Source organism: Zosterops lateralis, assembly GCF_965231275.1.
Source record: "Zosterops lateralis genome assembly, chromosome: 14".
NCBI lineage: Eukaryota > Metazoa > Chordata > Aves > Passeriformes > Zosteropidae > Zosterops > Zosterops lateralis.
Genome location: NC_139774.1, coordinates 2,487,900 through 2,514,329, shown reverse-complemented (window position 1 = coordinate 2,514,329; position 26,430 = coordinate 2,487,900). Strand labels below are relative to the sequence as shown.

At 43.0% G+C, this 26,430-nt stretch overlaps 1 protein-coding gene across 6 annotated transcripts in view; it reads left to right on the top strand.

Annotated features, from left to right (window-relative positions):
• Window positions 1-26,430, top strand: part of LOC310915189 (protocadherin alpha-2-like) — a 126,407-nt gene that overhangs the window by 61,903 nt on the left and 38,074 nt on the right. For 5 of the 6 annotated variants that reach the window (XM_083871900.1, XM_083871896.1, XM_083871898.1 and 2 more), the window contains exon 2: window positions 24,912-24,970. In XM_083871900.1, coding sequence (XP_083728026.1) covers window positions 24,912-24,970 — 59 coding nt within the window. Of the gene's footprint in view, window positions 1-24,911; window positions 24,973-26,430 lie in introns of all 6 variants that reach the window. The other variant, XM_083871899.1, reaches the window with a different exon arrangement.

Below are 26,430 nucleotides of genomic sequence, written 5' to 3'. Positions count from 1 at the left end.
GCTGCCCACGCTGCTTTTGATGTGGAATGTGTCTGATCTTCCCTTTAAATGCCTTACTGGAGTATGTTTTGGAAAAAGGACTTGGTATTTGTTGCAAAGTGGTCTTTGTGTCATGCTTGATAGCCATTAAAAGCTGCTAAGGTTGGCTGAGTTACAAACTTTTGAGAAATTATTGTTCACTTTACTTGGTAGATAATCGCAGGAGCTGGAAAGCTCAGCTGCCTCAGAGTCCTGCCAGCAGAGAGCCCAGACCCAGCCAAGAGCTGGCAGGACCTTCTGATAATTGCAGTTGTATGATTGTGGCCCAGACCAAAATTGAGGCTGGGGCTGGAACTGAGGACAGAGGATTGACAGGGAAAAAAAAAACAACCAAAATTGACACAGTGCCCAGCCCAGGACCAGGGTGCAGGGAAGAGGAGGGTCCCTAATTTTAACACAAAGGTTTAGAAATATAATTCCTGTACATGGGTGCTGTTGAAGGCAGCACCTTGTCTGTGGCAGCCTGTTTCACAGTGTCACTAAAAAAAATATTCAAGGAGAGTAAGAAACTAAGAGCAGTGAGCAAGTATCAAAGATGAGCATAAATAGACACCTTAACTAGTTGCAAGAGTATAGTAATTAAACAGATGTAACACAATGGAAGATAACAGAAAAAATATTTTATATCTCAGAAATCTAATAGCTATTTTCTTCTAATACTTCTACCTGGAGTGAAGATGTTTTCTTTCAGAGAGATTCTAGCAAGACTGAAGATTGTTCAGGCTTTGTATTTCAGCAGTATAAAAAGACCAGAAAATAACTCATCAGTGTTAAAATTTGGCAGAGTTCCCATTGTGGGTGAATTTAAGTGCCAGAATTCTTGAATGAAGGATTAAAGGAGAACTGAAAGTCTTTGGTGAAAATACAATGTCAAGATTGCTCCCAGTGTATGTACAGCAGAAAGATAACTATGGTGTTCATGGTTAAAGGATTAAGTACCCAAATGATAGCAATATCTATTGCCTTGTACCTCCGTGTCTTTCAAAACCTCCTTTTCTCCTTGTTTTTATTTTGTTCTCCCCTATGCTTGTCTCTTTTTTCTTACCTTCTCCTGTGGTCTAGTTCCTACCCTCAGAAATATTTTCATATTTCACTCTGATTTAAAACACATAAACCCCTGAGAGAGGGACCAGACCCAGTCTTCTGTTCTCACTGAACCAGCAGATAGAACCATTCTGGTTTTTGTGTTCTTATAAACCTTAACTTTGACTGCCTCTGTTTCCATAGAAATGCCTCCCCTGACCACCATGGTAATGGCTTGGGGCAATATGTTCTTCTCAGTGAACTGGATTTGGAGGCCTCTAAACTCTGTCTTTAACCACTATTCAGAATGATAAAGAAACCCAGGAGGTACACTCGTGTTGCTGGATGCTATCTTAATTTTTTCCCAGCCATGTGCTCAGTGATAGTTTGTATTCCAAATGCACAATCCTAAAATCTGTCTCCAAAGCGCACACTTTGCAAGGAATATCAAATGCAAAAACCATGCTGAGACACTGCAGGTTTATCTCATTGTGGAGGACAATGTTTTGATTAGTACAAGGAGAAGGAATTGATTTCAGTGGGTACATTTGATATCATCATCCCTGCTTATCACTCATAGTCTCACATGTCCTGCTGCGGTTTCTCTCTTCAACGATGGAAGGAAGTTGCTGAGCTCAGCTGAGTTGTTAAAAGCTGGAAGCCTGGTGTCATTTGAGGTGTTCCAGGGCTGGCAGATGTATCCTGAAAGGTTGGGAGATCTGTGCCCTTCTGGAAGGAGCAGATGAGGAGCAAGATGCCCTGTCCTCTCCATCCCACAGCCTCTGCCTGCTGTTGCAGGACCTGGTACAGACAGTGTGAGTTTCCCTCAGCACACAAAAATGTTTGGTTTTGCCATATGTATGATCCATGCAAAATGCAGTAATAAGGTAATTCTGCATTATTACCACAGCACTAACTCATGCTAAACACCAGATATAGTCCAGCTTTTAAAGCAATATTTAATTAGGCCAATCACTCTGATCTATTCAGTAAGAACTCTCATGCTCGAGGAAACAAATATTGAAGTCTTACTAAATTCAAACCATAAATATTTTGTGTCACTGAGGTTTTAAGAATTCCAAAGGGAAGTTTGAAAACAGATTTGCTTAATGTTTACTTAAAAATCCCCAAACACCTATCTCCCTTCAGCACCTAGTGCAAACAATAAATTATAAATGTGCATATGTACCTTATTGCTTGAGATACCCAAGTTTCCTTTGCAGTAGTGCTTTAAACCTTGCTGTGGCCATTTGAGCCCAGATATTGCTGACATCTTAGGAACCAATTAAGATACCTGCCAAAAATCATGAAGTCCCTGATGTAACAGTGAACAGAGCCCAGCTCCCCTGACTTCCTGCTTTTATGGTGTGTGATCAATTGCCTCTGCCTCCATCTTGCTTTTGTCTTGTCTTGATTTCTAAACCCCCAGTTTAGCTCCAGGGTACTTTTCTTGTTACTGCATGAGTGCCACTGCTTCTCAAGCCTTCCTCTGAGCTTCTGATCATAATCTGCCCCACCTCATATGTTGCATCTCCGTTTTTCTTTGCTTCCCCTTCCGAGTACTCTCAGGTGCCATAAATCAGAGGTGAACTTGTGGCAGTGGTGGATCTGACAGAGCAATCACAGCAGTGTTGAAGCTGGGCATGCAGGTCCTGACCTGGACAGCTGTGATCAGTGACTTTCCACCATCACCTTAACACCTTGGCCACTGTTTCACCCCGAGGAGTGCCTGCCAGCCTGTACAACACACAGTATTTTTTATGTCATGCTGCCAAATCCCCTTTTTAATACAGTGTTTGATATCAGAGTTCTTGTATTTCCTAAAATCTGTTCACTGCTGCCCGATTCTCTGCCTCTGTACCCATCGAGGGAATGAGCTGAGAGATGTTGCTGGCTGCTGCCATCTCATCTCCCTTCTACTCTGCTCCTTGCAACCTCTCCAGCTGCCTGGAGCTAGTCCTGTTCTCCAGCAGTGACAGCAACAGCGAGTGCTAGAGACTGAGGAATGGTGAGGAAGGATGCAGGAGCTGGTGTCTGTGTGTAGGTAGGGGAGTGGACTTGGAGCAAAGACCTCATACAGCTGTGCCTTATCCCTTTCCTAAAGTCTCACTGGGTTGTAGAAACCATTATTGCTTTTCTTCTCTGGGCCTCTTCACAAAGTGTTGTCTGTGTTTTTAACTTGGTTGCTCAAAGCATCATCTGGCATCAGTCTCATCCTTTCAGATTGAGCTCTTACCCCTCTCAGGGTCTGTGCAAATTGTCTAGCACAGAACAATCTGGAATTATTATGTAGAAAACCAGGATTACAGAAGTGATTGTAAGATCTTGTGGCAGGGAAAAGTGATTTTATTCTGCAAATCCCACTCTCACTCATTTTCTTACTGGATTTTGCGCACTCACACCCACATAGTCCCAAGCATCGGTGGCTGATGGTCACTGGTGACCAGGATCACTTGTGTGCAATGCTTTGGGACAAGGGACCTTGGCTGTCATGGCTCACAGTCTCATTCAGTTGTGACAAGAAAATGATCTGGGACTTGTCATTGATGCCCATGAGCAAGGGGTTCTGTCTGGGATCTTTTGCATCATTGTTTCATTTCACCTTTTATAGTCTTTAGTAAAATTCCTTAATTTCCCTGTTTTCTTGTATTCCCTACTATGCATCTTAAGGCTCTAGTTCTCTTCTCCATCTTCTTTACACCTTATTTTAGATATTCCATTTCTTATTCCACTTCTTCATTCATTTGGATTAAAACCTCATATGGGGTCCTCTATAGCAATTAATGCATTGTTTTCTTTTGTATTTTCTTTGTGTGCCTGAAGACTTTCACTTAGAATCTTACTGCCTTTATATTAATCCTAAATAAATGTTCTTTTGCAAATCTCTGCATGCAAAAGGAAAGAAAGTAAATGGGTGCAAGTCATGGATTAAAGAAAGGAGAAATTCAGATTAGTTACACGTAATCAACTCAAACTACTGATAAAGTGTTCACAAGAAATGAGGAAGCTAAATTGTTGCTGGGGTATTTTCTGTGTAGAATTATTATCAGATTAATTTGGTATGTTATCAGGTACTACTTGGAAGTGCACAGTTGGAATCCAATCCTCTGTGCTCTTCCGATAACCTTATTAAATATGACTGAGATTGTAAAGGGCATAAAATGCCTGGAATATAGACTCCAAGTCAACAGGAAAAAAAAAAAACAAAAAAACAAAACAAAACAAAACAAAAAAAACCCAAAACCAAAACCAAACCAAACAAAACAAAACCAAAACAAAACCAAAAACAAACAAACAAACAAACAAAAAGCCAACAAAAAACAAAACACAAAAAAACCCCACAAAAAAACCAACCAACCAACCAAAAAAACCCACAACCAAGCTTTGGTGTGTCTATTTAGGAGAGAGTTGGGAGCAAGGAGGGTGCGGAATCCCACTGTGTGCCAGCACCATGCAGAGAAACACAAATCTAAACCAAAATCATTTAGCAGAGAGTGTAAGTCAGGGTCAAATGCTGTTCTGCTGAGTAAGGAAATCAATGGGATGTGTCCTGAGGTCAGATAATATCAGCAGTATCTGCAGTATTAACATTTTGCCCATCATATACGTGGCTATAGGTTATAAATAGTCCAAGAAGAGCACAGTTTGGGCTGAAGGATTTTTTGTAATAGGATTTGAAGTAAAAATCTTCTAAGCACAGAAATGCCTGCTGAGAATTAGCAAACAAAATGAAATATTCTCCTGCCCTACTTTCCTTGCTTAGCCATTCCCGTGCAGACACATGAAATACAGAAAGATGTGGAGCAGAATACTGGTCTTATTAAAAAATCCTCACATATTCAGTATGTTTTATGGAGTCTGTACTCTAATCCCCTCCTGCCTCCTTTATGGCTCTCAGCTGCTCTTTAAAATAGTTTAAGGGGTTTAATTTTCTATCTGGCTGTATGAGATGTGACACGTGTATCAGAACTGCAGGCGAAGACCTGCAGCTGAAAGTGCAGCTGCAAGCGAGGCAAGAGCAGAGGGTTCTTGGGTCTTTGCCCGTGTTGCTCAGCAAAACCTTTCCCATTTGTGCTCAAAGCTGTGTGGATTCTGTGATGGAGAGAAAAGAGGGGAAGAGGAGACTGAGGGCAGACCTCATAGCAGTCTACAATTTCGTTATGGGGGCAGGCAATGATCTCTGCTCAGTGGTGATCAGTGACAGGAGGGGAGATTTAGGAAAATTTTCTTCACTCAAAGGGTAGTTGGGCATTTTCTTCACCCAGGGGGTGGTTGGACACTGGAATAGGGTCCCAGGACAGTGGCTGAGGCCAGAATTCAAGGAGTGTTTGGACAACACTCTCAGGCACAGGGTGGGGTTGTTGGGGTGTCCTGTGCAGGGCCAGGAGTTGAACTTCAATGATCCTTATGGGTCAACTCGGGATATTCTGTGATTCTGTTTGTCCTTGGGGTCAAGTTTCTTCTTTCCCATCAGAGGAGAGAACTGCAAATCTAGACACCTGGGCCCATCAGGGTGAAACAACCCTGTTCCCAACTTGTGTTTGTGCTGGTGAACTCTGGAAGTCCAGAGCATCCCCTTCCTTGCTCCTTTGGTTGCTCATCCATTCTACAGCAAGGAATGTCCATGATACATCAACAGCTCTGCCTTCTCTGGTCTGACTGCAGCAGCCAGAGGGAGAGATCATGAATTGCTTCACTTCTGTGTTTTAAGAAGCATAGCTGTAATGATTTAATTTCCTGGCAAAGTTGACATTGACTTTGTCCAACACCAAGAAAAGAGCGATCAAGCATTTAATTCTAAAATACAACCTTGAAAGGGAAAGTCATTGCTACACTTTTAAGTATGATTAAGTAGAACTTGTTCTATTAATTTGAGAAATTCAGGGCAGCTCTGTACTACTCAATATAAGAGCATTCTGGGTCTGATTTTAGATTGAGAAAATCTGTCCATCGCTTCTCTGCTGCTTTACATATTTAACTTCAGGAGCAAATTGTAGCTTGGTGTTGTGTAAGAATATCTTGATGGTTTGAAACTGACCCTTGTAGTTCAGAGCTAACCTCCCATACAGCTTTGGAGTAGAGATGTGGAGAGAGTAGGAAGAAATTCTTCCCTGAGAGGGTGGTGAGGTCCTGGCACAGGGTGCCCAGAGAAGCTGTGGCTGCCCCTGGATCCCTGGAAGTGTCCAAGGCCAGGCTGGATGGAGCTTGGAGCACTCTGGGATAGTGGAAGGTGTCCCTGCCCATGGCAGGGCGTGGAATGAGATGAGCTTTAAAGTCCCTTCCAACTCAAACCATTCTAAGTGTCACAGAGAAAGAAAGGAGTAGAAAAAAAAATGAACAACATGAACACAGCTTAGATGTATCCATTATCCATGATCCAACCATCTTCCAGCTGTGCATCTGAGCTTTCTGCTTGTGTCTTGGGCTGCCTGGAGTGCCTTCAGTAAATGTGAATTGGAAGGCATTCCTGTCTAGGGAATAAGCACAGAACACCAAAGTCCCATTTAAATTGTCACACGGGACTGAAGTTGCATGTAGGTGTGCTTTGGTGAGAGAATGCACCTGATATTCCAGCACAGTTATAGGTTAATAGGTTAATGCCTGTTTCAGCTGGTGTTTTGAAAATACCAGGAAGAAGAGTGGCAGCAGGTGTGAGACTGATGAGTCTGGGCTGGGCTCTCTCTCCCTCACTCAGTGAAAAGTCTGCAACATTTTAGAAGAAGTGTTAAGGATGGAATAGGCAGGCTTGTAAAAGGAAGTTGCAGTGAAAGTATCTGTGAATAACAAAAGCATGAGTTAACCTTTCAGAACAAGGGGTAATCCTGTTAGTACCTTAGCAGGGCAGCTGTGAGGAAAGGAGATTTTCGCATTGTTGTTTTGTGGCTCTGAACTGAATATGATTGCCCAAATACAAGTCTCAATAAATTAGGCATTGAAATCAAAACTTAAGAAATGCTTTTATTACTTAAATTTATCATTATGTTACTTGATGTACTTTTATGAACTAAGAGAATTCATGGAGATATTATTAGGAAATGCAACAAACCTGGAAAAGTCATTAGTGAGCAGGAAAGAAACAAAGAAAAGTGTAAATGAAGGAGAAGAGAACACCAACCTCCCAAAAAGCAAAATCTGATCCAGCACAAGGTGTGCAGGTTACAATTAGGGCATTTAAAGTCAATACTTCCAACAGACTCAAAGGCAAACTCAGTTCATCATTAAAACTGTGGTTTCAAACCTACCAAATTGCCAGTTCCTTGTTAGATCCAAACCAGGCAGATTCAGGTTTAGGTTGTTAACTTCTAAGAGACACTTTAGGAATAAGCAGGGAGTATAAACAAAGCTAATAGATGTAACTCAGCATGTGTTTTCAAGAGAGGGAATCCACAGTACTTGGGTACTTGTACAGTCTTTAATAATACAAACCTGATCTCTTTTCCCTATTAAAGAGAAGCACTGACAGGCTCTAAAGAAAATCCCTTTGGTCTTTCTCAGCAGCAAAGAAGGTGACTGTTCCTCATATTACTCCTTGCCTGTACTTTTGATTCTTGCCCTCTATTTTTATACCTAGGTCTCCATTTCCATTGGTTCTGTGCCACTGTTTGGTGCTTAGCTTCCTACTTTATCTGAATTGTGTTGACAAAAACGAGGGGGAAAGGAGACCTCAGCATACCTTATCAGCATCATTTTGGAACACAGTGTATTTCTTGTATAGCCACAAGGACAAATGCAAAGCTCCTAGTTGAGGGGAGAGAAGTACAGAAAATTAACACAAAGGGAGAAAGTGAGTGGACATCCTGTGGCTTATGTTGAAGGCAATTCTTAGAGAACTGAGCACAGAACTGCTCCTTAAAGCAGAAAACTAAATTGAGTCTTCACTTTCCAGGCAAGTGCTTATTTATTTATGAATTCATATGTACTTATTGAATTAAACATTCAGAGACAGTTTCAGGAGGGTCAGAGCTCCCTCATAACCTTATCCCAGTTCTCAAACTCTAGAGAGGGGCATGCAACACATGTGAATTTAAGTATGGAGCAAAGCAGCAGCCAGAGCTGAGAAACAAATTAAATTATAATCACCTGGAAGAAACTTGTTAGACTCCAGTGTGTCTCACAACCAGTTTACTGGTTGTGGTGAAATTTAGTGAAATTAGGTGAAATTTAGTGGTGATTGCTTGAGCTGGAGAAGCACAGCCTGCATGGACAAGTGGTAAAGACTCTGTCTTCAAAGAGAGACAATGGTGATAAAGGAAAGCACACCAACCAAAACCTTAAAGAAAATATTTGGCAGTAGAAGTAACATTTACAGGCTTGGTGGTGACTTTAGAAAGGTGAAAGTTATTTTGTTGGTGTCCACGCTGTTATTGTCCTTCCATTTAGAATGGCACAGTGCATGACATTATGCGCAATAAATTACGAAAGCATTTTTAAGTCATCGGAAAAATATAGCAGAAGACAGAATGAGTCAGACATTTCCACCCTTAAAATTTAGACTAGAAGTGAGAAGTGATTGAATGTACTCTGACGATCAGGAGAAGAAAAAGGATTTTTTTTCCCTATGTATCTTCGTGGTTTATCTCAATTGAAATTTATAACACCAACCCCTCTCCATACCCCAACCCTAATTTTTTTACATGACATTTTCTAGAACAAGCAAGTTACATTACTGCAAAGAAATTGTGACCTAAATACAAGCAGGATTTTTTCCTGGCTGTTTAGCAGCCTTGGTTCCCATAACAGCAATGTTTTAAATAGCCTGGCTTCAGATGCTTGTGATACAAAAAGCAATTCTCACCAGTTAGATTCCTACCAATGGGAAAATGGATTTAAGGAAAGACATGAAAGAACAGAGCCAGTCCAACTGAGTAATTTGGCACAGGATCTGTCTGTTTCAAGTATGGGATAGGCAGGTTCCAAATTAAAAGATGACTTGTCAACAAGTAATTCAAGTGTGGAAGATGACTGGGACATAGGAGCAAAGAAATTTGGTGTAGAAAGACGTAGTTCACATTCCCTCAGGAAGGCGTTTTGCAGCATTTTTAGGAAAAGTGGGAATCCCACATCCCCAAGAAATTCCATACAGAATGCAGACCTTCATGTTGCCATATCTCCAGGCAGTATCTTCCTGCTCAAATAGCCTTGGGGCATGGGGAGTGACCAGAAAAAACCCTGTACAGTCTCCTTCAGAGAGAATTGAGGGGGGTCCTCACTGAAGTAAGCAGGGTTGCAGAAGATTGCAGGAATCATAAGAACATGAAGTGAAAGATGGGGGTGAACTGAAGAAAGAAGCATGAGTGCCCCCTTAAAATAACAGAATGTTTTTTTCCATAGACTACAAAGTACCCATGGACTAGAAGATGGTGCTCACAGGAAAAAAACCTGTATATAAGAAACTGCACAAACTCATTCCCTTACAATTTATTGGTAATGTTTTCCACTGTGGTTGATGTAATCTGGCCTATGACTGATGGATGTTCCATTCTCTGGGCTTGATTTAATTCTGAGCAAGGCAGACAAATTGCAGGCACCAAATGCAAGCAGGCACACACAGAAAATCTAGGGTTTTTTTTTTCTGGAGAATGACACCAATTTCCTGTTTGTTAATGGCTAAAGTATGGATTTTGTGGACTTGTCTCCATATTTTTTGCACAGTTTTATCAGTAGGCTGAAACCATGTCTGTTTTTATACAGTACTCAAGCAATCTCATTGCTACTAAAAATCTGTGTGCTGTGAAGTACATGAAATCTGGAGTCCAGTGCTTGGAGCTGGTGTCTTCCCACCAGTTTGGAAAGGACACTGAGTCATTGGATCGAATGTTTAAGAGATATGAGTTACTGAAATTATTTACAAAGAAGTGAAATGTCTCTTCAGATGTCAGCACCTTGGAATTCTTCGGTTTGTGTGTTGTACATTCACATCTTTCTGGTTTCTAATATGTCTTTCTCTCTCCTTTTGCTGTATGAGACTCAGAAATAGCCAGAGGAGGGACTTTGCCTAATGTTCTGTAATAAAGCAAATTGAACACAAAATTATTGCTGTCCAAGCAAGTTTATGAGATCCTTGTTACGACTTTAGAGAAAAAAAAAAAAAAACTTGTAGAAATGCGATTCAAAATGGATGAACTTTTCAAGGGCCAAAATACCTACAGAAGTGTACCTGTATATAATTGTATCATTACCAAGAGAAAAATCTGCACAGACATGTTTCTGTGACACTGCTGCTACTAATTCAGGCATATCTATATGTAGAACTGTTTCAAGGAAGGTTTGCAGAGAAATGTGAGGATTTTCCCCACTGAAATAGTTATATTACCATGCCTGCTGGGGTATATACATATCGATGTATAGCCATCTTGAGATATACTTGATTTCCTTGTGCAGGACTTGATAAAATCAGTATTCTTTGCTCCACCTGCATGTTTGTACTTGTGCCATTTAATTTAGCCAAGCTAATTAAAGCAGTGCAGTTTTTGTGTGTCAGCAAATAGCAGAGGCCTGTGTATATAGATACTGCATACAGGCAGTGGCCAATCACTCCAGGGGTTATCAGGTTTATCAGCTGGTTTTGCTGCAGGGATGAATTCTGATTCTCATGCTCGTGTGCATTGCTCTGAACTCAGTGGGTGCATTTTTTTCTTTAGTGAGATTTGAAGGTGTTCCAAAATTTTAGATGAAATTTCAAGAAATTACTGAAAAGGAAAACTCTGGGGAACAAATAAGCCCCTAAGCCTTGATTCAATTGAAACTGAAATTACATTTTTCTGTGTTTCAATTTTTGTCTATTACTAGAAAAATCAATATTACTACAGACTAGATCCTGAAGTGTTTTCTCAATTGAAATTTTTCCTGAATTAAAAATCACAGCCTGCAGGACTGACTCAGCATTCACACTGAAGCTGATAGAAATAACTAAAATTATTATGACCATTGATGAGTTCTATATAGATTTAAAAGGACCTCGGGAACATTTAATCAGAACAGAACACATTTTGGTATATCACTTATCCACTCTGTAGTCAGCATTAACTTCATAAAGCAAGAATTTTGAGAAAGACTTTGACATTTGTGCAATGCTACTGTAAATAAGCCAAGCTATAGTATCAATTTATACAATGATTATCAGAGTTGTATTTTATTGGTGCTATAAAACTTACAAAAAAGGTGAGAACCCAGGCAATCTTACAATTCTGAAAGTAGGAGAAAAATTTTTGAAGAACTTGAGATTGAGAGGCATGTTTGATGGGAATGAAAATATTATGGCATATGTGTATTATCTCTGTTCAGTTTTATGTTTTGTAGTGTTTTGCAGCACTTTGGCTGTGCACAGTCTTAGCTTGTTAGACAGGGCATGAGAAAAGAGGACCCAAGGTAATGTGTAAAGAGTGAGGTGGGCCAGGATTTGAGGGTTCATCAGCCCTTCCTTGTTGAAATAAAATAGAGCAGAGCCTGAATGTCCATCACAGGTACCTCACTGAGGTCCAGAAACAGTGTCAAAGATTCCTTGCTGCCATTAAACCCCTCTGGGTGTCTGATTGATGTGTTCCATTCATATACAGTAAAATCAGCTTGTGACTAGAAAGCTATTGCCTACAGAGAGGAGATTTATCTTCCCACCACCTCCTGGCCAGGGAATTGTTCATTTCCTGGACAGTCTTCATTAACATGTTCTTTAAGGCAGGGCCTTAGATGTTGCCAATGTTCCTGGGGCTTTGGGCTTTTTATTGTTGTTTTGTATGTTTATTAGAGGACTCTGTGGGTGTACACTTGGAGGTGTGGGGCAGCCATGATCTGTGGACTGTCTGGTGAAATCACTGTGTGATTTTTGGAAAACTGAGGGTGTGTCTCTTCAGGCTTCTGTCTTACATGATGGCTGCAAGTTGGTTTGATACATGGCTGTATAATCCATGGTCATATGTAGCACCATGGTATGTTAATGGTGCTATAACTTATATTTTTTTTGCATTCAGCAGGGTATTGGGTGGTTCTTTGATGGGTGGGGGTCTCTTCTGTTTTGGTTGGTGGGACTTTTTTTTTTTTTTTTTTTGAGACTGTCAAGGTATTTTGTTCTGAATCTGTGAATAATGTGATCTTGAAGGTGAGTGCCTTGCCAAAAATTTGCAGTTAATATTTTTCTAAGTATTTGGCTCCTGGCAACTGGTTGACATGGGCAATTTTCCATGTGTTCTAGGCACTTGGCATCTCTACCTGCTATTGTTGGTCTGCACAGACCTACATTTATCCTACTTAAAAATATAAACAGGGTTAGGTGGTTTGACAGTAATAATTGCAGTTACTGGGATACTGGGTGCATCAGGATAAATATGAGGGCAAACATTTGAGCCACAAAAATGGGCTGAGAATAAAGGAACCATCAGCCAAAATGGGGTAATGTTGTCTCTTCTGGGGGAGGTGGCCACAGATAAAAGCTGATAGATTGGTAGCAGTTCTTGGTGGTGCTGAGTCAGAGTGAGGGCAGTTGTGCTTTGAGGTTTGTGCACCAGATATTAGAGAAAAAACTTTAGAGATTGATAGTGTTCTCATGGTGAGATGTGCCCAGGCTAACAAAGGACAATACAAGGTTTCAGCTGAATGTTGGGGTCACCTCTCTCCTTGACAGGCCAGCCCAATCCAGAGAGGATTTTTTGGACGTTCCAAAAGACTTTATGGGGAAAGAAAGGAAAAAAAAAAAAAAAAAACAAAACAACAAACAACAAAAACCACCAACAACCAAAAAACCCCAACAAACCAAAAAACCCTCCCCCACAAAACAACAGGGAAAGAAACAGTTGTAGAGAAAGAATTTCTCTGTTGGGTAGTAGTTACAACATAGCTGCACACCTGGAGGACTGTAGCCCATGGTTTATTCCACTGAATCTCTCACCTCAGTGACTTAGGTGGTGTATGAATGAGAGTTAAGTTTATTGTCTTTGCTGGGACTTTTGACATTGGGGTAAAACTCATTGCAGGTGCAGCATCTCCACCCCCACTGCTGAGTTTGTTCAATTTCGTGACTGTTTTTTGTCAGTCCTCTGTCACAAGGGGAGAGAAGGAAAAAAACGGTAACTGGAGAACAGATCAGGTTCCACCTTCTCTGCAGCTGCACCTGATCACCTTGAGCCTGTGTATTGCATTGGATGAGAAACTGAGGCTCACCTTAAATGCTCATAACTCATGGGTGTGACTTGCAGAATTCTCTCAGCCGAGCGGAGGGGGGTGGGAGCAGCGCAGGGGCGCCCATAGAGGTTGGGCAGGGGGATGGTGCTGCAGCAAGGATGAATCTCCGAGGGAGCAGAGGGGCAGGTCTCCAAGAAAGAGGTCGTCAAACCCACTGCAGCAACACACAAACGGCACCAGACCTGGCTGGAAGCCCATTCTTTTCGGAGCTCTGCGCTGATTTAACCCTCTCGCGCGGATGTACTTCAGCGCTGCAGCAGCAGCAGCAGCAGGTCCACGAGTGAATGCAGTTGTCAGCTCCCCCGGCCGCCTCCCCGCGCCCCCAAAGCTTCAGCAGCGAAGCCGGGGCGGAGACGAGGAGCGGCGGGGCCGGCACGGGAGCCGCGCCCCTCCAGGCTCGGCGGCCACCGGGGCCGGGGGTCCCGGAGCTCGGCGGGGCCGCAACACGTGGGCGCGGGCGGCGGGGCCGGGCGGGGCCGGGCGGGGCGCGGGGGCGGCGCCCGCCGTGCCGCTGTTCCCGGCCCAGGTGCTGAACCGGCGCCAGCCGCGGCTTAGCGGCCACCCCCGCCTCCTCCCGCGCAGCAGCTGGAGCAGGAGAAAGCGGATCCGGCAAGTCCCGGTCCCTCCTCCTTCCTCCTCATCCTCCTGAAAGCCGCCGGAGGGAGAGAGGTCGGAGCCGCCGCTGGGCGCAGCCGGCGGGCATGGAGCGGGCGGCGGGGCCGGAGGCGGCGGGCGGCTGCCGCTCGCCGCTTGCATGAGGCGGCCGGGCGGCGGCGGGGAGTGAGGCCGGGCCGGGGCCGGGCTCGGCGGCTCGGGGCTCCGGCTGCTCCCGTAGCCACCCCCCGCCCCGGCCATGGCGGCGGTGCTGGGCCCGCTGCTGCTGCTGGGGCTGTGCGCCGGGCGGGCGGCGGGCGGCCCGCTCCGCTACTCGGTACGGGAGGAGCTGCCGCACGGCGCCTTCGTGGGCAGCGTGGCCGGAGACCTGGGCGTGGATCCGCGGCGGCTGGCGGCCAGGGGAGCGCGGATCACCTCGGGCAGCGGCCGGCAGTACCTGGAGTTGGAGCTGGGCCGCGGGGCGCTGCTGGTGCGGGAGCGCATGGACCGCGAGGCGCTCTGCGAGCTGAGCCCCTCCTGCTTCCTCAGCCTGGAGTTGGTCATCGAGCAGCCCATTGAGGTGCACAACGTGGAGGTGGAGGTGCTGGACATCAATGACAACGCGCCGCGGTTCCCCCGCCAGGATTACCGGCTGGAGATCAGTGAGTCTGCCGTGCCCGGGGCCCGTTTCCACATCGAGAGTGCCCAGGACCCTGATGTCGGCACCAACTCTGTGCAGAACTATCTGCTCAGCCCCAGTCGCCACTTTGCCCTGGACCTTAAAGGCTTCCAGAGTGGCAGCAAACTCCTGGAACTGGTGCTGCAGCAGCCACTGGACCGGGAGCAGAGTGCCCTGCAGCAGCTGGTGCTGACTGCTGTGGATGGTGGGGATCCCCCAAAATCCGGTACAGCCCAGATCTCTGTGCGAGTTGTGGATACCAATGACAACCCACCTGCCTTTGACCGCTCCACCTACACCGTGAGCCTTCTGGAGAACTCCCTGCCTGGCACCCTCGTGGTCAAACTCAATGCCTCAGACCCGGATGAGGGCTCTAACGGGGATGTGATCTACTCCTTCGGCAGCTACACTCCCCAGAAGGTGAGACAGCTCTTCAGCGTGGACCCACATTCGGGGGAGGTGCGGGTTAATGGCACTTTGGACTATGAGGAGGCATCCTCCTATGAGATCTATGTACAGGCCACTGATCAGGGCCCTGTCTCTTTGGCTGGGCACTGCAAGGTGCTGGTCAACATTGTGGATGCCAACGATAATGCTCCTGAAGTGGAGCTGACTTCCCTGTACAGCCCAGTCCCAGAGGATGCAAGGTCAGGAACTGTGGTGGCCCTGATGAGTGTCACCGACCAGGACTCAGGGCTGAACAAGCAGGTGAGCCTGCGCATTCCCCCCGGCCTCCCCTTCACTCTTAACTCCTTCAAGAACTCCTACACCTTGGTCACCCAGGGCAAACTGGATCACGAGAAAGCAGCAGCCTACAACATCACAGTTACTGCTACTGATTCTGGGAGCCCCCCTCTGTCCTCCCAGAAGGTGATCCATGTGGAGATCTCTGACATCAATGACAATCCTCCACGCTTCGAGGAGCCTGTGTACTCAGTTTACATCCCTGAGAACAACCCCCTCGGAGCCTTCCTGTGCACTATTAAAGCCACTGACCCGGATGTCGCCAAAAATGCCTATGTGTCCTATTCTCTGCTAGATGGAGAGATTGAAGGGCTACCAGTTGCTTCCTATGTCTCCATTAAATCCGATAGTGGCAGCATGTATGCTGTCAGGTCCTTTGACTATGAGACACTGAGGGAGTTCCAGGTGATTGTCCAGGCTCAGGATGCTGGGATCCCACCACTGAGCAGCACTGTCACTGTCTACATCTACGTGGTGGATGAGAATGACCATGCTCCACAGATTCTGTATCCTACCTCAACCAACACTTCAGCAGCCCTGGAGATGATCCCACGCTCGGCATATGCTGGATATTTGGTAACCAAAATTATAGCCATTGATGGGGACTCAGGACAAAATGCCTGGTTGTTCTTCTACCTGGTGCAAACCTCAGATCCGGGTTTGTTCAGGATAGAGCTCCATACTGGGGAGATTAGGACTACTCGCAAGCTGGGGGAGGACAGCACACCTACTTTCAACCTGACGGTGGAGGTGAGAGACAATGGAGAGCCATCAATGTCCTCATCAGTAGCCATCACTATTGCTGTGGTGGACAGAGTTTCCAAAATCATCCCTGATAGAAGAAGACACTTTAAAAGCGCAAGCAATTACTCAGAGGTCACTCTTTATCTCATTATCGCTTTGAGCGCCGTCTCCTTTGTTTTCCTTTTCACAATCATTGGGCTTTCTATTATCAAGTGCTACAGATACACTCTGTATGGGAGCTCCTGCTGTGCAGGGTGCTGTACTGTCAGAGAACGGAGCCCTGCTGAATTGTACAAGCAGGCCAACAACAACATTGATGCTAGATTGCCCCAAGGTTTGAAAGTGCAGCCCCATTTCATTGAAGTGAGGGGCAATGGGTCTCTCACTAAGACCTACTGCTATAAGGCCTGCCTGACTGCAGGATCAGGAAGTGACACTTTCATGTTTTACAATACCTGTGGCCCAACAGGAACTACTGGTCCCTCTGCAGTGGTGACTGAGAGGCATCTGACAGGACAAAGCGGGCAGAGTGCACAAAACCTGATCATACTTAGAAATGACTCCATTACTCCTAATGAGGTGAGGCTACCTTGGTAAATGGTCTGCACAGTGTCCTGAGCAAATCCGTACTCAGGCAGAGGTTCCAACTGGAAAACTCACATGAAGCATATTCCCTTAGGAGCTTGCTGACACTCAGCTTTGAAACTTGGTTATAATGAATCTAATCTGTGCCATGCATTTTGTTTCTAGGTAAATACTGAGCCTTTCAGGGTCCAGTTGGTAAGTTCAGTATATGCGTCTGTTGTTCAAGATTCACCTCATTTTTGCAGCATATGCTGTACTGGGTATTGCATCTTTCCCTGTCTAAAATTGCCTGCTGCTCCAGAGTGCTAGGGAATGACACATCTAGTCTTACAGTTTTGATGGGAAAACTCATATTGCAGGAGAAAAAATAACCAGTGATTAGCCTTGAAATCAAAAGGTTCCTTTATGGCAGTTAGGGATGTTTGCTGCTTTGCTGTCTTTGTACCTAAGTAAATCTGTTGAATTTAGAAAAGCATATTATTTCAAGGATCTTGCTAATATGAGCATGGTTTAGTTGTCTGAAAACTGCAATCCCTCCTCTGATAATGTTTGTTCTACCCAGTGCTGCATTTTATGTTTTCTGGCCTGTGACAACCCAGTGACATCTTTGCAGAGAATTACAGCAAATCACCATCATAAAGTTACAGAGTGACAACTTCGAACCTGCTGGGTTGCTTATGAAAATTGTTTGATACCTATGGTTTGACCAGCCATGTGTTAACCTTTGCAATATTTTCCCACAGTGAAGAATTAATGGTTGCTTTATGCTGGCGTGCAGGAATCCTGCAATTGGTGTGTGGTTTGCATGATTTGTGTGGTTTCCTTTTTACACATGTTGTGACTGAACTCAGAAGCACTCACAGGAGAGACTAATTCTGGTGCACAAAAGGAAAATATTGCCATTACTGGGTGTTGTTTCTGTCCCACAATTGTGGCAGCTGTAAGATCAGTTTGTGCATTAATATGTGCTATGCCCCAGATTGGGGAAAGTCAGGGAAATAACTGGTGGGATAGAAAGAATACACAATACTTGTGTATTCTTGCCACAGAAATAGAGCTCATTTATTTATTTATTTCTACTTTTTCCACATATGAAGACGTTAGCATCTTTAGCAACTGCTTTTTGTTGAGCAAAGATGCCCATATCTTAAGGGCCAGCAAGTCTTCCATAAAAATGCTTTTAGAGAGTAATGATCATCCATTCAACATTAATCCATTTAAACTTAATGCACTGTTTTTCTGTAAATCACAGTGGCAGGGTACAGGGGAAGTACGTTTTCTCTTTCTCTGCAGTTTTTGTATCTTAAATTTTTTTTGAGTCTAATAAAATGCCTGGAATGTGTTTGATATAGGAGGGAGTATGAGACATGCTCTATAAGCATGTATGCTTAAGAATCAAAGAGTGAAATACACATTTTATAGCTGATTTTTTTTTGGGGGGGGCGTGCAAGAAGAAAAGCACTAACTGAAAATGGCTTCACTTCGTATGCAAGATGAGCAGGAAATAATTTTAACAAAGAGATTCCTATCACATTTTGAGACTCACTCCATTGAATGTAAGGAATTAGCAAGTTTTGCAGATCATGCAGTGGCAGCAAAGCCAGCTCAAACTTGGAGTACAAAAGCAGAGAAATGTATAGAACAAACAAATGAATGCTGCCTGTGTGGAGTTGTCATCCAAAATGGGAATCAATTATTCAACTCGTTGTGTATGATTTAAACAGAGGTGAAGTTCTGACAAGTTTTACTCATCATAAGCTCTTTTCTTAGGTCTCTGCTTCTTAACCTGTCCTGTGGTAGGACATTCTATGAAGATGTATCAAGGCCATGTGCACTGGAGGAAATGGCTGAATGTAATGGCATTCAGTAATTACTAGTTCCTAGTTAATTACGCACTAAAAGTCACATCTTCCTCCTGTTTCAAGCTCAGCATTTGCACTGAAGATGCATCAATTGCTTAGCAACACTAAATTCTGCATTTTAAGGATAATGATCTTTGTATTATTAGATTTTCAGAGAACTGTGTTTCTCTTTCTACTTAAAGTGAACTTTGAATCAGCCTTTTAGAGCCTGTGCCTTCATTTGTGAGGCATAACAAGGCACTGTTGTCCTTGCACCAGTTTACAAAGTCAGTCTCTGATCTGTGTGTTACTTTTGGAGAATATGAACAGGTCCTTTTTTTTTTTTTTTTTTTTTTTTTTTTTTTTTTTTTTTTTTTTTTTTTTTTTTTTTTTTTTTTTTTTTTTACTTCCACACAGTTTTTGGAAATGGATTTTCTACTGGTTGCTCATTGATGAGGATGAGACCAGGTGAATGGGTTTGCTATGCACAGATAATCACACCTAGGGGTTTACAGCGGCTAATATTTTAAAAATATTGTTTATACAGTGAGAGGAAAAATATTTCCAGGTTATTTGGGATTAATCTTAGTAACGTTTGGGATTAATCTCAGTAACATTTGGGGCAATAAGTCTTAGTTCTTTTCATATTTGCTGATAAGGTCAAAGATGCTAATAATTAAGTTGTGGCTTTATTGGGTCATTAGAAGGATACAGTAGAAGTGCAAACAAGTGCAATAAGGTTAGATAGGGGCTTTTTTGTACCTGGCCAAGTTCTGTCTCCTGTGTGGCTATTCCTTTTTTACTGCCACTGCTGTGATGGTGGAATGGAAGCTTGTTTCTGCAGGATAGCCACTGCTCTGTGCTCATCCTGCTTACCTGCACAGTCCTTTATGGGTTTATAAGTATGACTCAGACCAAGGGTGTTTTGTAAAAGAAGAAATGTACTAATGCAGTTGCACAGAAAATCTTGGACACAGTTATTGCTGTCGGGGCTGGTGATAAGGGTAGCAGTGCAGGGTTAATGGATATTGCTCTCTCATCAGATAACTACTGCAGAGGGACCAGGCAGGCAGTGTAGGCAAAATAAAGGGATTTAAAAAAATACTGTGGCTACATTTCTCGTGCTGTGTGGGTTAGGGGCAGCCTGGACTCCTGTCTTTTGAAAGAGAGGTGCACACACTATGAAGAGGTTGTGTGTGAAGCTGTGATTTTGTTACTGGGCACTGCTGCAGTGATGATCTGTCATTTTCAGGAAGGGTTTCAGTGCTTTAGTCTGGAGTCTGTTTCCTCATATTCCTGTGAAGATGCTGAATGATGTCTGGGTATTGTCTGGTCCTTGGTTTTTCTTTTCATCTTTCCTGTCTTGTTCTTACATCCTGTGCAGTTAAGCTCATTTCTTGTGTCTTGCATCTCATGACAGCCTTTTCCCTTCAACACAGGAAATAACAATCAAACCAAAATGTTTTAACAGGAGTTTTCTGTCCCAGAAGACAGCCTGGCACATTCTTAATGAGGAGTGGGCAGTCAGGATACTTGATAGAACTAGACATAAACTCCTTTCTATTATACATTTCCTTGTACCTTTTTTTGTGTGGAGACACATGTGGATGAAAAAATATGATGTTTCATGTATTTATCAGAAATAGAGTGTGTTGATCTATGGACACTTTTAAAGAAATTGAAAAAAACTTCACATTGATGGTGATAAGATGCAGGAGATCCATTGGAGTTTTACAGCTGTTTGCTCTGCTTGTCTTTTTCTTTGTATTTTTTGCTTCAAAACCAGCTTGATAAACACATGGAAAAAAGAAAGCAACACTTGAGTTGAACACATTTTGATGCTGCTTTAAATGCAAGGATGCTTTGAAGTGTCTAAACCTAGTAACCCCAGAGCATTGTTTGCAGCAGTCTGTCCAGATTTCTCTCAGAGGATTTAAAGGTATTAATGATGGAATGTCTTACAATCTCAGTTCAAGAACTTAAGCCTTTAAGAAATTCTCCAGCCCTGCTGACATTGAAAAGGTTAACTATAAATGTTTGTTCTTTTGTTTAATGGCAGTGTCTGAACCTGCTCGGCTAAGCAGGGACAGTTCTCTGAGCTTCAGGGCAGTCAGGAGCTTGGGTTCTGCTGTGCCAGCAGAAATCTGCATCCAAGATTAACCAGAGATGTTTTCCTTCTCTTGGAACTCATTAAATGTACTTTACAGAAGCACTTGTCTGTTCCCTTCACCTCAGCTTTCTCAGAGTTAGGAATGAAAATGAACACCCCCAGACTTGGGCTTTTGAATTACACCCCTTTCCAGTTTCCTTTTTGATATCTTGAAAAATAAACATATATTTAAATAGTTTGTTCTCCACACCAAGTTAATTCTAAACATTTACAGAAGGAAAGCAGGAATAGAAGCCTCTGTTTCCCTACACCTGTCAGCACTGTCTCTGTGCTGACAGATGTGAGGAAAATAAGCAGACCCTTGTGTGGTCAGGGGTTTTAAAAGGCTTTTATTATTGCTTCAAAGCAGATACATGTGATAAATATACCTTATGTCATTCTGTTGTGCATTTGTGTGGAAATCAGAATGAAGCAGGATGCTTTTAGGAGTCTCAGCATCTGGTAACTGTTTGTAAATATTTGATTCACGCTTCTCTACCTCAAGCAGGTTTTGTTCTAGCAAGCACTGAAATGAAAGGTAGTGTTTGCATTAATCCATTGAATATGGGATCACGACAATGTTTTAAAAAATTAGAATTTCCTCCTACCCCAGGGAGAAATTCTTACTGTATTAGGTAAAAAAGAGAGCTGAGAAAAATTTGTAAAAATACATTTTCAACTAAATGTATTCTCCACAAACCAATGAAATGATTCTTCAGTTAACCCACTTGAAAACAACTGTGTGACATTTTGCATTAGCATTCTTGCTCCTAAGATGGCTCTGTTTTATGTTATACATTCACATTATCAGATTTCCCAGTGGGGCTGTTTTTTTATGACTAGTAACAATAATGCCTGTGGTTATGTGGTTGGCAGAATGTGAGGCTGGTGCCTGGAAAAAGCAGGAGGAGCAAACTGGTGGGATGAGGTGTTCACCTGGGGCAGTGACTTCTACAGGCACCTGGGTAGATTTTGGCTCATCTCACACTATGATGATGTGTGCTGTAACTGAATCAGAAAAAGCAGCTGATGGGGGAAAAAAAAAGAAAGTTTGGTTACTTCTGTGCTGGATCATGGGATTTCTTTCACCTACTGGCAGGACTGCTGGATTTGCTACATGACTTCCAAAGATCTCTGAGGGAAGTGGCAAGCTGAAATTACCTTCAACCTAGTAGAATGTGCTGGATTGTGATAAACAGAGTCTTGTAATGAGCTGGGGAGGTAAAAGGAACAATATTGTCTTCGTCAGCATTTTGTGACATAGTGAGAATGTGGGGATTTACAACTGGGAAGCTTCCAGACCCCTTCAGAGCCTTATTCCTCTTTGTGCTCTGTCTGTGTACTCACACTTCCTGCTCAGCTGTGCCTGGTCCTGGTGGTGTTGGTTTAGGGCACAGTGCACATCTCACAGCCCAGTCTGTGATGGGGCTTTGCAGAGGAGCTGCTGTGCAGCCCCCTGACCCCTGGGACTGCCTGAGGACTCAGCTCTACCTTGAGAGCACAGTGACCCAGTCCTGCACAGTGACTCTGTGCTGTGGGACACACCTGGCCCTGTGGCAGATTTCAGGGAGTGGTCTGGTGAAGGTGGACTGTTCACAGCCAGAGATATAAACCAACCCAAGCCTGTAGACTGTGAATTCCTGGTGGGTTTCTAAGAAGCAGCAGTGCTGCATCTGAGCTGGGGACAGATATTACTGAATAGATTTGCTTCTTCTGCTGTGCTCAGCTTCTGTTACCAGTCATGCTTTATTGCTTTTCTAGTCCAGTCTCATTTAGAGATGTATTGAAACAACTTTTCATTTATGGCCAGAGAAACTAAAAGAATTACAGCCTGTTGCAGAACAAAAGAGAAGCCACTTATGCTGACAAAACAGAAATTTCACTGATTTTGTCAATTGCAGGACACTGACTCTTGGTAACACAAGTGTGGGACAAATGTGCCTCTTGCTGAGCTCTGAAAATACCCAGTGAAGCAGCAAGCACATGGTAAAACTGTGTGAAAATAGGTCTGCACAAAGGCAAACTGCTGCCCAACTGCTTTGTGCTCTGCTTCTTCCTGTAATGACTTCTAAAAGAAGTCACAGATATTGATTTTTTTCACAGTTAAAAAATCCCAGCCCCTGAAGGTCAGTTGTGGCAATAGTTCCACCTCCAGAGTACATTTTTCTCATCCTGTGTTCCCTCCTTCCTTCTGCTCCTCTGGGAACAGCACTGCAGCCCTTCCTAAAGAGCCACAGGAAAGAAAGAACTGATTGGGAATAGCCACAAGATGCCACAGTTTCTGGATAGTAACCCTTGAAAATTCCAGTTTCCCAATTTCTCTTATATTGACATGAGGAGTCTTGGTCCATGCATGTGAAATGAAAAATTGTTTATTTTCTAACTGATGGGTTTCTCCTGCCACCATCACCCATTTAATACTTGATGTCCATTGCAAACACAACATGAATTTTTGTCTTCTAGCCAGGAGTTGGAAAACTCTCATCCAAAAACCAAAAATCTATGTACTGTGAGTGAGTGGTCATTTTCCTCTTTTCTCACTCCTACCCAACTCGTGTCAGACTTTTTCAGTGCTTTCATGCAATCTCATTTTATCTGTGTTTTGTCTGGGACTGTGGTAAGATTCCTCCTCCTCACATTGCCTACAAGCCTGTACATGTTAGTGACCTGCACCTCTCAAATTGCAAAACAGAACAAAAGTCCAGTACTTCCTCTGCTGTAAAAAAACCCAGCAGAAGAAAAGATGAATCTTTTGGTGTCAGCACCTTTCATACTCAAGAAAGGCAAACTCAGGAGAGGATCTGATCAGTGTGTATTGTTCTCTATGCTCTTTCATTGACTGTTACTACGTGGTTGACTTTAGAGATGCTTTGACATCCCTGGGACTGGGGCCAAAGTGGAATTAATAAGAAAAGACTAGAACCATGCATAATGGGCTTCTTGTCAAACCACTTTCTGCTACACTCAGCAGAACCTGAGCATGACAGAGAACAGGGGGCTAAATGGGAAGGAAAATGCTAGCACAGATGTTTAATGTGTGGTTGCAAACAGGAGCCTCCTTCCTTTTGTGTAGCTCAGACCATAAGGAATACTCGTATATGCATCATCCAAGAGCACCTCAGTATTGAGTGATGCTGGACCTGGGAAGTGTGGTGATAGAGCAATACTGTAAGTTGTAATTGCTCCATTTTTGCTTGAATAAAACCTATTGATCCAGGGGAAAGCATACGCCAAACCTCAAGAGGGAAGACAGAGTTGGCTTTAAATAATTCAGAACATTCAACACTTTCTTTTTCTCTTTCAAGTAATGGGGTCAAATTCATTTCTGATCTGCCTCCAATAATTTGAAGAGAATTAAACCATTACTGTAATTTATTATTTGTGTGATTGGCACTGTGCAAGACACATCAGGAATGAATGTAGTCCATTACATTTTTGGATATAAGTTCTGTCTTTGAATTCCAGTGCCTGATCTTAACCATTCACTACCCTATCACCTACAGAATAACGTTTTTAGTATCCTGAGAAATAACCTTGGTATGTCCTCAGGGCTTAATTTTAAGAGACCTGAAGTTGCACTCATTGGCTGTAGCTGAAAATTACAGTGATGGTCCCCTGACAATGTGAAAACTATTTTCTGGAGCAATTTTTGATCAACGGAGGATTTCTTAATTATCTCCTTGTTTAGCAAGTCATGCTGCAGCACACCAGCATATGCTGAGGTTTGTTGGTCAAAGGGTATTGCTGGCTACTTTCCCCTTCTACCTTTTATACCCTCTCATGAATATGGAGAATCTAATAGGTTTTGGTATTATGGACATGTCCGTCCTTAATAAAAGACTTGCTGCAGTCTGCAAATCTGATACCATCCATTGCAGTCCCCTGCAGAACACTGAATTCCAGCAGAAACCTCACTGCCTCACGTCCCCCTCACAGGGAGCTACATTTATACATATATTCAGTATAGGAGTTTGAGTTTCCTCACCTTATCAGGTAAACAAAAAAATGAATTTTCTGGATTTTTGATGTTGTTTTTTACCCTATGCCCAAAATGCTGATGAATGTATGAAATAACTTTCCACCAGTTTGCAGCATTAAATGTTGTTCCCCAGAGATCATCTCTAGCCAAAGGCCTGGGCATGCAGACAAGTTTATGGCAGAGACACTCCCTGTGTGCCCATTTGAAAGTTTCTTTTTGTAGATTTGTAGAACGATTTGGCAATTCACAAAAATTAAGTGTATCCATATAGGCTTTTTTGACTAAATTAGCCAGATGCAGATGCTTTTTAGCATGTTTTACTGGCACTAACAGCATTGTCCTGGACTTTTGTTTCTACAGCCAAAACACCCCAATCCGGACTGGCGCTACTCTGCATCCCTGAGGGCAGGAATGCAAAGGTATGTGTGGTGTTTCTCCAGAGAAGGGGAATTCTGTCTTTTTTCTTCTGTGAAAGTTTCTTCTGATGCCCTAGACTGATGATATCTATGCTGAGATGGAAAGCACCTGAGTTCTGCTGCTGTCACTTCCAATTACCACGTGCTACAGATTCAGTCTGACTTGTATCTTGTACTGTTATTGCACTGCTGTAGAGCTGTGCTTTTCTTTCTTTTTACCTTCTCCTTTTGTATCCATTCACTGCCAAGACTTAATTGTTCCAATTATTGAATCATTCAATTGTCATTACATACTTTTTGTTTATTTTAAAGCTCCCTGTAATCATCAGTGCTGATGTTTCAATAGGCAGTCTGCATTTCCATCTTCTTTTTCTCATTACCATAAAAGTAGCTGCTCCTGCAGCAGGTTTATTAACCACATGGTGCAATCAAGAAGATTAATACAGTTGAAAGGACTTTTTGAAGATGTGAGATGGATTTTCAAAGAAGGAAAAGTGAGGCTTTTGTCCAAATCTCTTTAGACATCTTTGAAAATCTGCTGCCTAATACCACAAGCAGTCTCTACTGTAATTTACTACTCAGTACACTTGGAAAAAGAGAATTATACTAAAATTGCATCTCTAGAGCCTAAATCAAACAGTATTTTTACTCTCCCTGAGCAGACTGGAAAACTGGTTCTGTGTTCAGGTGTAATCTGATGTTATTATTAAGATTCCTGTACAGGTGTAGGTGCAGTTATGAGGCTGCAGCCATTCCTAGTGGCATCACAAAGTGTAGGATTGTATGGGCTTCTCAAAATTGTTGGTGCAGTGGTGCTGTACCTTTATCCATTATCCACAGGGCTGAAGAGTCTTTATGAGATTGAAGTCCAAAATTCAGTCACACTGTGCTTCTTGTGAGTGAGGACACAGAGTAACTCCCAATTGATTTGAGATGCTGTGTGAAAAGGAATCTAAACCTCAAGGACCAAAAGCAAAGGAAGACAGAGCAAGCTTGACTTTGTGGCCTACTGGGCAAGCTGATTTCTTTCTTTTATATTCCTGCTGTGACTTTCAATTTTTTTTGTGATCCATAACTGCAAAATCAATGAACAGTCTGGGGAGCAGGATACTGAAGAAGAATTCTGCCTACCCAAGCACCTTATCTGCTGGTCCTGAGTCAGGCATGCTCTTGTGGATCCACATTCCTATCTGTACAAAGTACAAGATCTTATCTGAAGCTACTTGAACAATTAATGAAAAGTAAGAGCTTATTTTAATCCCACAAGACTAATGGGGCCTTTCTGGAAAATTGTACATGTTCCTCTGCTCTCACATCAGCAGCCCCTGTCCTTACCTGAAATCTCATGTTCTGAGCCTGTGCCCTGCTCAGTTGATGGTTTCCATAAAATGCTGATTTTTCATAAAACTTGTAGAAATTTGATGCCTTTGATGTCTGCCACCTTTGGATGAAACTGGCCCTTA